The sequence below is a fragment of the Podarcis tiliguerta genome (genome assembly GCF_965153285.1).
Source record: "Podarcis tiliguerta genome assembly, chromosome: 2".
NCBI lineage: Eukaryota > Metazoa > Chordata > Lepidosauria > Squamata > Lacertidae > Podarcis > Podarcis tiliguerta.
Window position 1 is genome coordinate 27,517,014 of NC_139535.1, and position 17,860 is coordinate 27,534,873.

Sequence of the window (17,860 nt, forward strand, 5' to 3'; positions counted from 1 at the left end):
CAAGTGACAGTTAAGAGATTAGAAGGAAACTCATACAGCAATAGTATAGTGTGCTTCATTTTCTCCTTTGCCTTATACATTTTGCTGCGGGAAAGAATCTAATTGTGCCTGCGGGGTGTGCAGTTCCAGTGTCTTTGACCTTTGTACTCCAGGCAGGCAGGGGGCTTCATCCCTCAGTCCTGCGCCATTGCACAATGCCAACAAGGTTCACTGCAGAGATGACCTAGCAAGCTAGCTAGCCCTACCATCCATTGGTGGAGCTGTCTTAGAGCAAAATGGTACCAGACTTGCTTAAGACACACTTCACATTTGTACGTAGGAGAATGTGAAGCCGTGACCCAAATGTTCATTGACTTGGGTGAAAATACCAATTTAATGGCTCCATTTTCTTTCAATTTCTGGCAGCAAAGCAGCAACGGTTTCTATTCTGCTGGACAGAATTCTCTGGCGTGCTAAAATCTATCTACTTTTCGAATGAGTGTTTTCATTACTGTCCTTAACACTGAACAAATGGAGGGGGAAACATAATTGCACACACTATAACAGAATATGAAGATTGGCAAGGGGTACTTATTTATTAAACATCATGACAGACTTCCCTACTTTGTTTGATACTTAGTAAATCGCAGGTAAAAATATATTGAAGCGGGTGTTCTAAGAGCAATTCGATTGTCTTCCCTATCATTTTCATGGTGAGGCTCCTTCATCTGAATTACCCTTGGTTTTTAACCTCACCATTCCTGCCAAGTAATTTGAATCAAGGTTTCAGGATTTACAAAGTCATGAATAAAAGTCCTGGAGATCTCTGTTGCACTTTGGAAGGAGTTCTGGTTGCAGATGTTCATCTTGAGCATGAAAGGGTTAGACTCGGAGCTTCTGTCTTTAAAATGTATTCCATTCTTTGTAAGAAAGTCATAGACTGAGAAGTGCGGTCTCCTTGTTAAAAAGGAGCACTGCTCAAGTTTGTGCCAGCTGTTCTGAAAAGTTGGCAGTCCAGACTTGATACTTTTTTTCACAAAATGAACGTCTCTGGGCAATGCACCTGTAAATCCCATCGGTCCAACTTTGGCACATGTTTACATTTTGCTACCGTGTTACCTGCAAACAAAGAAAAAGAGGAAAGTGACAATTGTGTATAAATAGTTTGATAGTGGCAAATACTGGCAGGAGGAGATGGATTCTCCAGAGATTTCATAAATTCCCACACGTTCAGGGTTTCAACTGCTGACCTGTGCTTGCTAGATTATGCACATTTCTGAGCAATGTAAGCATTCTACATGCATACAGAAACAGGAATAGAGAAAGGAGGGAGCTGCTTTGGGGAAGAAAGTCAGTATTAACAGCCAATTGGTGACAGCTTTTCTATGTGTGACCACAGATGACCACAGCACCTGGAGACAATCAGTCAGGTCATATATCCACAGCAGTGACCACAGGAGAAATGAGTGCTGGGAGGAGCACAGAAAGAAGAAGCACCATGGTACACCCACATCAGCACAACTGGATGCCTTCATCTGCCCCAGCTGCAACAAAACATGTCTCTCTACAGCCACAGGAGGCACTGTAACTCTCCAATGATTTGGCTTCATCCCCAGAGGCACACTCTTCCATTGTCTCCCAAGACAGATGGATGCCAACAAGTTGTTTTTTCTATGCATTGCAGCAATTGCCCAGATTGCACTGATATTTGTTCCAATAAAACAATTCTTTTTTATTGGTTTTTTTTTAAAAAATTGTGTGTAACAAAGCAAACAGATAAACAGGGAAAGGCACAGCTATTGTCAGGAGTTCAGCCTACACTCGAGTAGGACTCTGGCAGAGACACATGCCCAACTGGCATGTTCTCTCCCTCCTGGTCGATCGTTCAGGAGCTTGATAAGCTTTCTTCAGCCCAAACATCACAGCGACCGATGCCAACCAACACCGGCACACTTAGAGATCCACAGAGTTTGCGCACTTTGCGTGACAGACCTCAGCAACTCAGCTTTTTGGCTAATCTACTTTATTTACATATAAACACACACAGAGCACTGCAACATGGCTCCCTCTCTCTCTAGCATCAGACAGCAAAGAGAAAAAGAACAAAGCACAATAGTCCCACTTCACGGAACACAGTAACCCAAACATCCTGTCTCCGTCACTTCCCACTCTGTGGAGTCAAAACATACACCGTCATGTGATAGACAAAAATCCCATGACTGCAATCATGGAGCAGGAATTCTAATACCGATTGCCTCCACTTTCAGTTCATAGTCTTTTTCACAGTTCGTTTATGTTTGGTGAGAGTCGTTTTTGTCATAGACATCTTGCAGTTGGGGAAAAGGTGAGGGGAGAGAGAGATGGGGGATATTGTTCTTTCGTTTTATTGCCTATTCTTAGCGTCGGAGGGCTGGGTCCGCATATTTGTGTATTTATTTATTTTTATCGATATTGCGTGGTTAGGGATTCCCAAGCTTGGTTGGTTGTGTTTAGTTGATTGTGATGCGGCTTATTTGTGTGAGAAAGGCAGGCTAGGTTGTTGAGTCAGGTTAGCCATATTGGATTCGTATGCTGTTGGAGGGGATAGGCCATTGCTCTGTTGTGCTGTATGTATGTATTAAAGGGGAACCACAATGAGGTCAAGGCATCCTCCGTAGCATGTCCCCTTGCTACTTCCAATAAAACAATTCTGACCCCATTTTTGCATTTCACATCCGTGAACACAGTTTATTAACTATTGCACCGAATCTTCAAACTGGTTAAAAAATAATAATTCAACGTCCTGAAATCATTATCACCAAATTTGCGGTGATTTGCAGTCAGATGCCACAAACCAACCAGAGCCACCATGTACTTCACTGGAGATAAGAGACTTAAAGTGGAATTCACCACAAACGTTTCTCTGGAGGAACAGAAAGAGCATCCAGGCTCCAACCACAAGAAGGGTCGTAAAGACATTTTGGAGGAGGAGCCCAACAACCCACTGGTGACCCAAGACCATTCACTATCCTGTTGCTGTTGGATCTGTACCCAGGCACCAATGAATGACCTCCATCTCAAACTCCACCTTCCGCTGAATCCCAGCTAGTGCATTGCCACATTCATTCCATTGCAGTTGTAGATCCCTCAGACACTCACCAAGGTCCTCCTTGGGGATATGAAATGCCATGCAGGTTTTCATCTACTACCTGTTATCGCCAAAGAATTGATGCTTTTGAATTATGGTGCTGGAGGAGCCTCTTGAGAGTCCCATGGACTGCAAGAAGATCAAACCTAACTATTCTGAAGGAAATCAGCCCTGAGTGCTCACTGGAAGGACAGATCGTGAAACTGAGGCTCCAATACTTTGGCCACCTCATGAGAAGAGAAGACTCCCTGGAAAAGACCCTGATGCTGGGAAAGATGGAGGGCACAAGGAGACGGGGACGACAGAGGACGAGATGGTTAGATAGTTTTCTCGAAGCTACCAGCATGAATTTGACTAAACTGCGGGAGGCAGTGGAAGACAGGAGTGCCTGGTGTGCTCTGGTCCATGGGGTCACGAAGAGTCGGACACGACTAAACGACCAAACAACAAACAACCTGTTATCTACTATCTACAACCTGTCGTTGGTTGTTCTGTACCCCAGGTCAGTTTCCTGAGACTTTGCTCAACATGGGGAGCCTCCACAAGCACAGGCCAGCTCTTCACTTCAGACAGTCACCCTCCTTTGTGTGGGAGCACTCATCCCTGCTGCCTCCCCCTTGCATGCTTATTCAACCTATTTAGGAAACACCTGGAGTCACTGTCTCCCTACTGCCAATGCTGCAACCTTGTTTTGGAAGTGCAGTTTTGACAAGTTCTGGCTGAGATCAACCAGACAGCTCATTTAGAACCAGCAGCTGGCCTAGTGAAGTAATAAATGTATCAATAAACTGGCTAACTTTATACCATTATATATTTAAGCTATGTACTAGACACCAGTATTCAGCGTCTGCAGTACCGTCCTTTATCATTTTTAGAGAGAGAGAGAAACTATTTATGACTGCCCATAACCCAAATGAATTTACTGTTATGGAAATCTTATTCCTACACAGAACTAAAACATGGTATACAGTGCTGGGCGTTTTTGCTTAGATTGACAGCAACATTTTAATGAATCCAGAATGATGATGATAATAAAGACCTTATATTGCTTCATGGTGACTTGGGGAATTGTTTCCTTCTTTAACTTACAGGAGTGTCATATACAGTGGCTGTACTTTGGGGAGTCAAAAGTAAAATCAAAATTTTATATTTCTCTTCTCCTCCTCCCCCCTCCCCAAAGCTGGAGCCTGTATACCCTAGATACATGAGTCCACACTATAAAAGGTGGCTTTTGAGCCTTATCTGGATATCCCTTGCCCTTGCTTTTTCACTCCACAAAAGTATACTCCACAAGATAACAAGAAAATGGAAAAGGCCTCTTATCAAATTAAAGATGCTTGCAGCACCTTTGGGTGCAATGCTAACCCATTAAGATCAAAGTAAGCGTTGCCACTGACTTCGATGGGATGTGGATTGCACTCTTGGGGAATCTCTTCTTTGAAGAGGGGAGTTAATAGCTTGTTACTTTAATGAGGCAAAGCCAGTTTAGGGCACTCCTGGGTGCTAATTCAGCACAGTAGTTGATCTCAAATGTGTGCAGAGGCCTAAATCTGAACTGGAAAGTTCCCTATGCCATGCCTGTGTTCCATACTCCACACATGTGAAGAAGAACAGTTCCTGCTCATTGTCAACCTAAGCTCTGCTGAGTCCTATACCTGCCCCGGAATGGCTCTACATAGACTTCCAGTGGTTTCTGGTCACCTGTTCCTCCCTTATTCCTTTCTCTCTGTGCCCAGGTGTGCTGCTGGATGCTTCTCATGATCAAGAATACAGCTGCTTCTGTGCTCCTGTAGCTTCTATCATCATTTGTGCTGTGTTGGTTGTTCCCAGGGCTATTGTATGTGTAAAACAGCTAGAGGGTGCAATGTGCTGGAAGTGAAACAGCAGAGCTCATTCAGTGTGTGGTTTAAGGGTTAATTCTGTTAATTTAAGGTGTTGCAAAGCAACTAGAGAAATTGGCATGGTCTTTGGTGAGAACCAGTGTGGTGTAGTGGTTAAGAGCAGTGGACTCGTAATCTGGTGAACCGGGTTCGCTTCCCCACTCCTCCACATGCACCTTGGGCTAGTCACACTTCTCTGAAGTCTCTCAGCCCCACTCACCTCACAGAGTGTTTGTTGTGGGGGAGGAAGGGAAAGGAGAATGTTAGCCGCTTTGAGACTCCTTAGGGTAGTGATAAAGCGGGATATCAAATCCAAACTCCTCCTCCTTCTTTGGTGAGGTAGCATGTACTCTGATAGGCTGCCAAGCTTTGAGGGAGTTTTCTTGGGGAAGTTTAGTTGAATTGAATCCTGCTCTCAACAAGCCTTGTCAGAAAAGCAAAACCCCTCTGTTGTTTTTTTCTGCTCAGCAGATATATTCCGTTTTGTTCGGTAAATGTTTATTTTTCTCACTCAACTCCCCTCTGCATTATTCAAGTGCCTCTGCTAACAACAGCAGGTTGATGAAGGCTACTCTAGCATGACTCCAAAACAGAACCCAAAAGATGACCACACTGTTAAAGATATAACTTTGATATGCATAAAATTCTACGTTTGACTGCATCGTATTAAAATGCTATGCAGAGAAGTTTGCATTAGGCACGAGAGGTTTGTCTACAGCAGATGCGGCAAGGAGAGTATTTCAAGCATATTGATGGCTCATCGCTGGAAACCCAAACTTCATTCTCAGCAGGAAGATGTCCCTGAGTGCACTCCTGTACTTGAAGCCATTCACTCCTATAGGGAAAAGCAGATTGCTCCCCTTGGCCGGGGGCATTGTTGGGGCATTGTACTGGTAAGATCTACCCATGTTACCGAATGACCTAGTATTCACTGATAGGGAATGAAAAGGGTACATGAACTTGCCTTGGTAGTTTTGACTTTGTTTCCACTGCTGCATGACCAACCTGAGTAATCTGGAAGCACTTTACAGTCTTCTCCATCCAGGCAAGGGTTCATATGACACCACCACTTCTGGATGACAATGGCAGCTGGAAGACAAAAAGAAAATGGCTTGTCAAAGAGCAAAATGGAGCAAGTGCCATCACGCTGATTTATAAGCAAAGGCAATGCCAACAGAGTAAGTTCAATTCTCATGGGAAACTGTGGTTTGATGAAACTAGAAAGGATTATATCAAGGGGAGAAGGCAGGGGGAGGAGAGATGCTTCAAGCTGTTGCTGATCCTCCAAAGTTGACAGCATAAAGCAACTGGGCAGACTGAGAACATGGTATCTGAATGAAATCATCATGTTTAATTCAAGCTGAGTATATAGACCTCGTGCAAAAGTCATTCTAGGATCACTCCTCCAAAAATAGTTTCATAGATGGATCTTAACCATGTTTACTAAGAAGTAAGTCTTGCTAAAGTCAACGTAAACATACTTGCCAGTGTGGAAGTGCTTAGGACTGAAAACTCAGAAGCAGAAGAATGGTTTTCAAAGCAAAAGCCTGGTGTAACAAGCTAGAAATATATGGACCTTTACCAACAAAGCAGTTGAAGGTCAGACTATCAATCGCTTTTGTAAATAGGAGTAAAAGGCTTTTCTGAAAATAGGAGTCATACCTGCAGGTAACGGAAAATACAAATCTTACCCCAAACCACAGGAAATATGAATCCTTGACTTAACAGGTTGCAACTATTTTGGGGGGGTTAAAAGGTTTTAACATTACATTACAAATGTCAGAAATTGATACTTTTTGTAGGTTACTAAAATTGCATATAGGGACGCGGGTGGCGCTGTGGGTTAAACCACAGAGCCTAGGACATGCCGATCAGAAGGTCGGCGGTTCGAATCCCCGTGACGGGGTGAGTTCCCGTTGCTCAGTCCCTGCTCCTGCCAACCTAGCAGTTCAAAAGCACATCAAAGTGCAAGTAGATAAATAGGAAGGTAAACAGTGTTTCCGTGCGCTGCTCTGGTTCACATGGCCACATGACCCGGAAGCTGTATGCTGGCTCCCTCGGCCAATAAAGCGAGATGAGAACCGCACCTCCAGAGTCTTCCGCGACTGGACTTAACTGTTAGGGGTCCCTTTACCTTTTAAAAATTGCATATATTGCTTTAACTGTTTTTATATATGTAGCTGTCTTATATAAATGAAATTAATAATAACGATAACAGGCAGCAATCCTAGTCCTACCACCTGACTGAGCACAGAGTAAGCTGAACCCAAGGACCATGCCAGCTCTGCCACACCTTGTAAAACCCCAAATTCAGCACCTGGTTTTACTTTCTTAGCAACGAGTCTCATTGGAATGGGCTAATCAGGATCCCTCCTTATGCGGAGGTCTCTTCATGTACATTCTCGTGCTTGTCAAATGTGTGACTGGTGGGTTCATGAGCAGGGACCGTGGCAGGAACAATGGCAGAAGGCTAGCCCATGTGGCGCCATGACCTTCTCGCACATTATTTTAATGTGTGTGGGAGGAGTAGTCCGATCCCCTTCTACTGTTATCTCAGCCAATTAAATATCACCTTGCGACTGTGACACTGGTGCTGTGTAGCCAATCACATTCTTGCGTCAGGGATGGAGCATCTCTGGCCCTCCAGGTGTGGCTGGACTTCAATTCCCATCATCCCTCGCCAATGTGGCAAATGTTCAGGGATGATGAAGAAGAAGAAGAGAAGAAGAGTTTGGATTTGATATTCCGCCTTTCACTCCCCTTCAGGAGTCTCAAAGCGGCTAACAATCTCCTTTCCCTTCCTCCCCCACAACAAACACTCTGTGAGGTGAGTGGGGCTGAGAGACTTCAAAGAAGTGTGACTAGCCCAAGGTCACCCAGCAGCTGCATGTGGAGGAGCGGAGACGCGAACCCGGTTCTCCAGATTACGTGACTACCGCTCTTAACCACTACACCACACTGGCAGTTTAGCAGTTTAGCAACATCTGAGGGGCCACAGATTCCCCAATCCCTGGGTCTGCATGGTGGTGCCTGAGGGCTGTCTCCATTGCCAGAACCACTAGACCCAGGGTAGGCGACCTAAGGCCTGGGGGCTGGATGCAGCCCAATCGCCTTCTCAATCCGGCCCATGGATGGTCCAGGAATCAGTGTGTTTTCACATGAGTAGAATGTGTCCTTTTATTTAAAATGCATCTCCGGCCCACCACATGGTCTGTGGGATAGTGGACCGGCCCACGGCTGGAAAAGGTTGCTCACCCCTGCCCTAGACTAACGCTTCTGCTGTTACTGCACACCATTGTTGGTTTCTTTTGCCTGCCAGAAACATAAGACATGGCAAGACAAAGTGTGTAGGCCTGTTTGTCTGTGTTCCCCCTTCCTCACACAAAGCCTTTCTATTTCTTTTCCTCAGCAGGTGGTGGTGGTGGGGAGATGTATTCCAGTTGCCACCAGAACCAGCCTGAAATCCCCTGTTTTGGTGTGCTGCAGCTGTTTCAGCGCATCCATCGACCAGCCCAGGGAGCACTAACCCACCTGGCCTGGCAATGGAGATTATGGCTCATATGGTACCACATCTCTAATTTTATTTCTAAGCTATTATGAGAACCATTGTTGGCCACTGGACATTTTATTCAGTTTACAAAGAACAAGATAAGTAAGTAATAAAATATTCTGAACACAGATTTTAGTAAGATACGTCTCTTTCTTTTAAGTAATGTTGTTGTATGCCCATGATGCATTCCTGCATAATATTAGGCTGCTTAAGAGTGCAATCCTGTGCACTTTTACTCAAGTATGTTTCCTTGTGTTGAGCTTCAGCCGAAATCCATTTAACTTCAATGAGATTCAAGCAGCCTCTGTACATGATTGCTGGCAAAGACAGTTGCCCTTCATCAGTCTTCTCTTTCATTTTTATAATGTGATCATTAGTATTTTCATATTTTTTTCCCTGTGCAGGGAGACCCCATAAAGCGTATTTATACATCCCTTATTAGATTCAATTCAGTGGGTGCAATTCATCAATTCATATGAAATTACTTTACAAATTTAAATTGAATTTCAAGCTAAAATATGGAAATAAATGTTAATTCTGTTATCTAACATGATTTTACTGTGTATAGCTGATTAAGGTGACAATCCAAAATCCACTGACCTGGAAGTCCGTCCCACTGAGTTTAGTGGGACTTATTTCTGGGTAGACATACATAGATTCTTTAGTCTACAGTAGCATACCAAACCACAATTCTTACATGTAAAGGACAAAACAAACTATTATCTCACAGGGTGCCCCCCCCCTATAAATTATGTAACAGCAGGTTGGCAGTGGTAAATTCAGTAGCTTTTGATACTGATTCAATTATTTCATTTCTGCTATGCATTTTCAATGTGGGTAACAGGGGTGTCTTTGGATGGGAGTCTAACATTATGTATTGTAATTTCGTTACCTGAAGTTTCATTTAATAAAATATGCATACAATCTACCAGATCATAATATAATGCTACCAGCAAATATTTATTCCAGTTCCTTAGTTGGCTGCTACTTAGTTTTTGTAGCTTTTGAAACCGTTTAAATGTTGCCATCGTTTTGAATGATATTTGTGTCTGTTAAGTTACTGCAAGCTACTTTGTTAGGGCTTGCTTCAAAACTGGGAATCTAAATCTGGAACATACCTTGTGAGGGTATCCACTCTATTTTAAATAAACAATAAATAGACAATTTCTCTTGAATGACTTCTTTTGCTGATCTCCCAGATGCCACAAACATCTAATTTTCCAGGAGCAGGTTCTCTCATCCTAGGTACCATGGCTTATGCAAACAGCTACTGGTTTAGCAGTGCAGTCCTAAACAATGCCTACTCAGAAGTAAGTCCTGTTTGGAGGTTCTAGCTGGGGAGCACAGCTATCGCATACCCTTGACCGAAGAAGAAGAAGAGGAAGAGGAGGAGGAGGAGGAGGAGTTTGGATTTGATATCCCGCTTTATCACTACCCAAAGGAGTCTCAAAGCAGCTAACATTCTCTTTTCCCTTTGTCCCCCCACAACAAACACTCTGTGAGGTGAGTGGGGCTGAGAGACTTCAGAGAAGTGTGACTAGCCCAAGGTCACCCAGCAGCTGCATGTGGAGGAGCAGGGAAGCGAACCCAGTTCACCAGATTACGAGTCTACCGCTCTTAACCACTACACCACACTGGCTCTCAACAGTACACTCCTTCTATCTGGGGTGGTTGTCCTCTTCCACCGAGCGTGCAGCTTCAGGAGGGATGCACATGGAGCAGTGAGGAAGGGGACACCTGCCTAGCCAGCCAGATCAGCTGAATCAACCCTGGCGATCAATGGGGTGACAGATGTGGCAGCCAAATCGCCCTCACAGCATTTGGGGAATTTCAGTAATAGTTGCAAGTTAGACATGAGAGTTAAGATATATTAAGAAAAAGTTAAATTATGATAAAAGTGTGTATTAGCAATAAGTAATATAAAATCGAAATAAGGAATAGATGGGAGGTCGGGTCTATAGTGCTAAGACCAATTTATGTTTTATTGTTTGTTAAGAAAATTTTGTATTTATTGTTATTCTTGTGTGTAGTTTTGTATTTGTGTTTTCCTTTTTATGTATCAATGTATCAGTCAACAAATAATTTTTTTAAAAAAAGAAGTAAGTCCTCTTGAGATCAGCGTAGCATATTCCCAGCTATAGGACTGCAGGCTAAATTGTGTGTGTATGTTTTCTTTCACAGCTAGAAACACACTAAGGATAACATCTGTTGTCACTTTTTTTTGTCAGGGAATCCCGGTGGGGTTTAGAACGACTCTTGTCTGGCTAGCAGTGTTCAGAGAAGCTCTCCTAATTATGGTTTTCTAAGGAATGAAGATATCAGAAGGCTGCTTTCGTTTTGACAAAAGACTACATCTTGAAGGCGAAGATTTACCAGTATTCTGGGATTAAATCCTCTGGGTTTCTCTAGTTCCCTAGATGCAACAGAAGTTTTCTTTAAAAGCAACTATTGTTAGTGCAGAGTGTACCACCCTTCAAAGTCCTTTGGCACACGGAATACTTCGGCTTGGGAAGATTTACTCACAGCCACATTTTACACACTGGGAGAAGGCAGTTACACAAGGCTTATTAATGCTTTATCTTCTCGTAGCGGCTGCCAGCCAAGTTCCAGGTACTAACCCGAGAGTGTTTATTCCCACAAAAGAGAAAGGGGGGGGGATAAAGCCAAATCCCTTGATGATCGCTTTAAAGTCAAGTGTTTGCCGCTTGTTTAAGTAACACAGAAGAGGTTGACCTTTAATGAAACACAATAGTGTGTGGGTCTGTTGGACTCCTGCAACTGCAGCGCAAAGGCAGTTAAAAGCTGCTGCTATCCCTTCCCTTTCTGTTAAATGTTTTATTCTCCCTTTTCATTTGCAACGCTGCTTCCAGAGCTCAGCAGATCGATACATCAGTGGGTCAGCTGGTGGGGAGGAGAAGCATGAGTCAGGCCCATTTCTGGAGACTCAAGGAGCCCCTAGGAAGCAAAAAGGGGTAAGTCCACCTATAAGGAGCTCGGAGACAGTGGCGTGTCCTGTTCTGCTGCTCGGACAATGCTTTCGCCTGCCCTTCTTTCCCCTATTTTGTAGCTTGCAAGATTCTGGCCTGTTTTCAATCCACAGGAGAGCGTGGCCAGAGAGTAGACTGAGACCTGTAATGGGAAAGAGATGCCGTAGACCCCAGCATCTTTAGAGGGGGTGAAGAATTCCTTCCGAGAAGCAGATCAATAGGGCCTGCCAGCAGTTTCAAACTACCCCCAATTCTTCATCTGTTCTCTTTGTTCCTTGCTATCCTTTTTCTTTTAATGAGCTGCTTTTACTTCCATCACTATCTACATTTCGTAGCTGAACTGGGGAACGGCAAAGTGCTGCACCAACATCAATTAAGCCTTGCAACATGATGACTATTATTAGACCCATTTCACAAATGAGATAGTTCTTAAGGAAAGACTCGATGGATAAGGCTGGCGTTTCACTTATTTACGGCAAGCAAGGCTTTGGGCTGGTTGGATTTCAAATTTTAATTACTGTTTGTATTTGTTCCTGGTGAGTGCTATTAGTTCCTGACAATCTACTTAAACAAAGTTTCCCATCCTATTTCAATCAAAACAGTGCAAATCTCTTTGGTTGTAACCAAAGTTTGCCGAGATTAGGCATTTATGGCCTGTTTGAATCCACAACTTCCTTGAAAGTTACACCATGCATGACCTAAACTGGTGCCTAGCAGTTCGAAAGGACATCAAAGTGCAAGTAGATAAATAGGTACTGCTCCAGCGGGAAGGTAAACAGTGTTTCCGTGTGCTGCTCTTGTTTCGCCAGAAGCGGCTTAGTCATGCTGGCCACATGACCCGGAAAAACTGTCTGCGGACAAACGTCGGCTCCCTCGGCCAGTAAAGTGAGATGAGCGCTGCAACCCCAGGGTACAGGGGTACTGTAACTATGGGTTAGATCAGGGTGAAACCTGACAAGTCAGAGACCCTATGGATGGTTGGTTCCCAGGTCTAGGAATTGCATTGTTCATCTGCCCTGGATAGTGTTGGACTCTCTCTGAAGGACCAGGTGTATCACTCAGGTGTGCCATGTCGCTAGAAGCCCAGGTAGCCTCAGTGGCTTGGAGCACCCATTACCACCAGCTATCATAGTTTCTAAGACGACTTCTCCATCCATAGCCTGTGAACCCTGTATATTGGGGGCATTCCAAGTATTTCTACTGCCATATATGAAAAAGCATGACTATAGCCTACATTTATTGATAGAGAGTAAAATGAAATCATTCCAAAGAAGCCAAACAGCTATGTTTTTCTTTAAAAAAAATCATTTACAAAATAGGTTCAAGTTACACAGTGCAAATTGGGGGTGGGGTAAGCTCTTTGAAAGGGAAATGAATAATGAAAGTCTTTCATGATACTGAAAATAATTAGTTACACAAGTGGGGCCAGGCGGAGACAAGCTTAATTAAAAACCTCCTTCAGGCTTCTGCAGCATGGAGGCCTCCACAGGGTTGGGTTAGATCACAAAAAAATAAAAAATTGCAAACTGTAAATGGACATGCATGGGTTTCTGCCCTAAAGTACCTGAATAAATTACCTCAGCGCTTACAGTATAAATAAAGTATGCTAAGCCATCACACTACAGGGGGAAATACAGGGGTGTCTGCTTTTATACCTCTGGTTCTTGCATCCATAATGCTTTCCTTATTAAAATCTAAAGTACAGGCACCAAACTGTTTCAGCAAGGATTTGTTTTGACAAAATAGATGTAATGTCCAGTTTACCTCTGCAATTAGGATATCATCACAAAAGCCAAGAGCTCTACCTTTCCTCCGCTGATGCATATTTTAGTAAATATCTATTTACTGTCCACCATAAAGTCCTGCTTTAGTGTTGCAGGGAACATGGCATAAAATGTGCAGGCATTGCCTAGCATTCAGCGCTCGCGCACACACACACACACACATATATATATATAATGTATATTGAGTAATTAAATCTGAGTTGCATGCACACATAATACGGTATGAAAAATGTAAGCATCAAGGCAAATCTAATCTCTAAATAAAAGAAGAGGCTATGTGGCATAGAGAATATGTAAATATCTGAAGAAAGTCTTTAAATAGCAAACGCTTGGGCAGCTCATGAAAAACATTTCTCCCACCCAACTCCTGAGTAGCGTACTCATGCAATTTTTTGTAGGTGCAGGGAGGAGTTCTAGACTGCCAAGGAAGCACCATACTACCTTGGGTACAGCCACATCCACAGCGCTCAGAGACGCCATCCATTATGGCTTGATGCCATAGTGAACCTTAAAGAAGGTTTCCACCATTTATTGGTATCCAGCCTTATGCACTGCGACATCACCATATTCCATATTGTAGGAGAATCATTAGTATAGCTGTCAACTTTTCCCTTTTCTTGTGAGGAATCCTATTCGGAATAAGGGAATCTCCCTTTAAAAAAGGGAAACGTTGACAGCTATGATCATTGCCAAAAGGCTGGAGAAGCCTATGGCACTGGATAGCACAACATAATACAGTGAGGTCACATGGGAGTACATGGTAGAGGACCCAGGTGGGTCTATCAGGTGCAGAAGCTCTCCAGCTGCCCCCTAATAACTCTATAATTTTACCTCTGTTCTCATGGCTACGGGGGTTTCTCCACAAGAGGTTTCCCCACAAGAGGCTGGGTTAGATCATCAGATAAATATAAGACTTCTACTTACACACGTCAACCTTTTCCCTGTCCCTCCCCTTCAAGAAGCCCATCTATTGTGCGATTATATCCAACTAGCGCAACCTGCAAGGTTGAAGGGTGGAAGCAACGGCAGGAGACAAAAAGACACGCCCCAAACACACCTGGGGATTTATTGCAAAAGGCTGGGACAAACAGCTTTCCAAAGAACATACAGGGCAGGCAAGAGGAAGTACTTACAGTGGTACCTCGGGCTACATACACTTCAGGTTACAGACTCCGCTAACCCAGAAATATTACCTCAGGTTAAGAACTTTGCTTCAGGATGAGAACAGAAATTGTGCTCCGGCGGAGCTGCCGCAGCAGGAGGCCCCATTAGCTAAAGTGGTGCTTCAGGTTAAGAACAGTTTCAGGTTAAGAACGGACCTCCGGAACGAATTAAGTACGTAACCAGAGGTACCACTGTACTTATTCATGTATCACATAGTTGAAAATATGGAACGGACTACTGCAAGGTGGTGTGACGGCTACCAATTTGGACTGCTTAAAAGTGTTCAGGAAGTCACGTAGGAAGCAGAAACAGGGCATCCCGCCATAATTCCCCAAGCGTGAGAGCACATACACGGCACCCCACCCGGGGAGTGACCAAGGGGGCAGCAATAGACAACTGCAGAGGCAGTTTAGCAAGTCAGATGTTCCATCTTCAGACAAGACCAAAGGCAAGGATATGTAAAGAGTTTTATTGTTCTTTTGGTGATGGGTACTTAAGAGGTGTTGGGAAAGGTGTCTGATAAAGTGACCTAATGTTGAACTTGTGTAACCATTGTATAGAATCATTGAATCATAGAGTTGGAAGAGACCACAAGGGTCATTGAGTCCAACCCCCTGCCAAGCAGGAAACATCATCAGAGCACTCCTGACATATGGTTGTCAAGCCTCTGCTTAAAGACCTCCAAAGAAGGAGACTCCACCACACTCCTTGGCAGCAAATTCCACTGTCAAACAGCTCTTACTGTCAGGAAGTTCTTCCTAATGTTTAGGTGGAATCTTCTTTCTTGTAGTTTGGATCCATTGCTCCGTGTCCGCTTCTCTGGAGCAGCAGAAAACAACCTTTCTCCCTCCTCTATGTGACATCCTTTTATATATTTGAACATGGCTATCATATCACCCCTTAACCTCCTCTTCTCCAGGCTAAACATGCCCAGCTCCCTTAGCGTTCCTCATAAGGCATCGTTTCCAGGCCTTTGACCATTTTGGTTGCCCTCCTCTGGACACGTTCCAGTTTGTCAGTGTCCTTCTTGAACTGTGGTGCCTCTCCCCATTTGTGACATGCTAGTGATGTAGTGATGATGTATCAATTATGCTGCTCAAAGTTCTAGTTACAGTTAGGTAGCCGTGTTGGTCTGCCGTAGTCGAAACAAAATAAAAAAATTCCTTCCAGTAGCACCTTAGAGACCAATTAAGTTTGTTACTGGTATGAGCTTTCGTGTGCATGAACACTTCTGATGTATCTGAAGAAGTGTGCATGCACATGAAAGCTCATACCAATAACAAACTTAGCTGCTCAAAGTGTATTCTGGGGGAAAGAGGATGTCACCCCATGCTTGGGGTTCTTACTCCTGTGGGGACCTGTTGTGCAACAATAAAGATCATGGTCTACTGACCACTGTTTTGCTCCTAATTACTTGGCTGGAGCTTCCTTCTTTTACTGACCACATGGATCTGCGGGGGACTTGCACCCCGACGAGCTGGGCTGTTGAGTAGTCTCTCACCCCGGAATTTTTCCTTAACGAAAGCTAGATTTGTTGTGATGTCTATATTAACTCCAGTACCAGATGCTGAGGAGCAAGTGTAGGAGAGGGCTACTGTGCCCATGACCTGCCTGTGGGCTTTCTATAGGCACCTGGTTGGCTGCTGGGAGAACAGAATGATGGACTAGCTGGGCCTTTCGTCTGTTCCAGCAGGCATAAGGCACAAATCACCCCTTCTCCTTTACTATTTATTTACCTGTTCTTCACTGTGAGGTCCCAGGGTGAGTTACAACAAATAGAATATACAGTGGTACCTCAGGTTACATACGCTTCAGGTAACAGCCTCCGCTAACCCAGAAATAGTGCTTCAGGTTAAGAACTTTGCTTCAGGTTGAGAACAGAAATCGTGCTCCGGCGGTGCAGCAGCAGCAGCAGGAGGCCCCATTAGCTAAAGTGGTGCTTCAGGTTAAGAACAGTTTCAGGTTAAGTATGGACCTCTGGAACGAATTAAGTACTTAACCTGAGGTACCACTGTACAACTATTAAACAGATAAAAAATTAGCCCAGTTATAAAACATGTAAAACAGTTCTGAAATGGAACAGAGCAGCATAAATTCAATGAAGAAAATTGGCTGTGTTCAATGGAAATGCCTTCGCTGTTGAGGGCCAAGGTAGAGAGGAAAAGGCATCCAGTACTCTTGGAAGTAGAGGGGACTGGATAGCTCAGTTGGTTAGAGCGTGGTGCTGATAACACCAAGGTTGCAGGCTTGATCCCCGTATGAGGCAGCTGCATATTCCTGCATTGCAGGTGGTTGGATTAGATCAGGGGTCTGCAAACTTTTTCAGCAGGGGACCAGTCCACTGTCCCTCAGACCTTGGGGGGTGGGCTGAGCTATATTGGGGGGGGGGTGAACGAATTCCTATACCCCACAAATAACCCAGAGATGCATTTTAAATAAAAGGACACATTCTACTCATGTAAAAACACGCTGATTCGGGCTGGATTTAGAAGGCAGTTGGGTGGGATCCAGCCCCCGGGCCTTAGTTTGCCTACCCATGGATTAGATCTTCCTCAGAGTCCCTTCCAACTCTACAATTCTATGATTCCGCTCATCCTAAGCCCTTCTAGCTGACGTTTCATCCCTTTGCCACACCTTCTTTCATCTGCTCCTTCCCTGTGGTCTTGTCCTGCTGGCTACTCCTGGGCCCCAATGCTGACAAATTTATTCCCCTCCCTCAAAATCCACTTGCCAATAATCTTGCCCCACTTATTTAGTGCAGTGAGGCATCTGCTCATCTATATTGGCTTCAAGGCACATTTGGTTTCTCTTCTGAATTAATCTGTGCAGTAATGCAATTCATACATGGATTTTATGTATGTACAGATTGGTGGTGGTGTTATTACAGTGTTTGGGGTGTGGGGTGTTTGTTGCGAGTTTCCATTTATTTATGGGTTAATTCACAGAATTAAAACGTCAGGGGAAGTTAGGAAAAACCCGGGGCTCTTTGTTATTTCACTTTTAAAGGTCATGGTTTTGTGTGGAAAGCAATGAAAACCGAAGATAAGTCTCTTCCATGTGGATTAACAAATATGATTTCTATGTCAATATTAATTAGCGGCAAGCTATTAAAACATTGCACTGCTTTCCTTAAATGTAAATCTCACCACATTTTACATCTTAAGATTCCTTCCACTGGTGCTGACAGAAACCCTAATTAAGACTTATAGGTGCCATTTCTTAACATAAAGCTATCCCGTAAAAAGGGAAATATGCTACTGTGTAGTTGCTGGAGGGAACGGGAAGGAAAAGTGAAATATTGAGCAATTTCCTGAATCTTTTCAGCAAGCTAAATTTCAGCCATAAACATGCATTTAACCCAAGGAAGCGAACACCTTCATGTTTTCATC

General features: G+C 43.9%; 1 protein-coding gene across 1 annotated transcript in view; it reads right to left on the reverse strand.

Moving 5' to 3' along the window:
* Positions 1–550: 550 nt before the first annotated feature.
* The window catches only part of TAFA4 (TAFA chemokine like family member 4), a 126,770-nt gene continuing 109,460 nt past the window's right edge, over positions 551–17,860 (reverse strand). Inside the window, exons 5-6 of the mRNA XM_083426824.1 lie at positions 5,951–6,075; positions 551–1,098 (exon numbers count right to left, since the gene is read on the reverse strand). Of these exons, the coding sequence (XP_083282950.1) occupies positions 1,087–1,098; positions 5,951–6,075 (137 nt within the window). The 3' untranslated portion in view covers positions 551–1,086. The remainder of the gene's footprint in view (positions 1,099–5,950; positions 6,076–17,860) is intronic.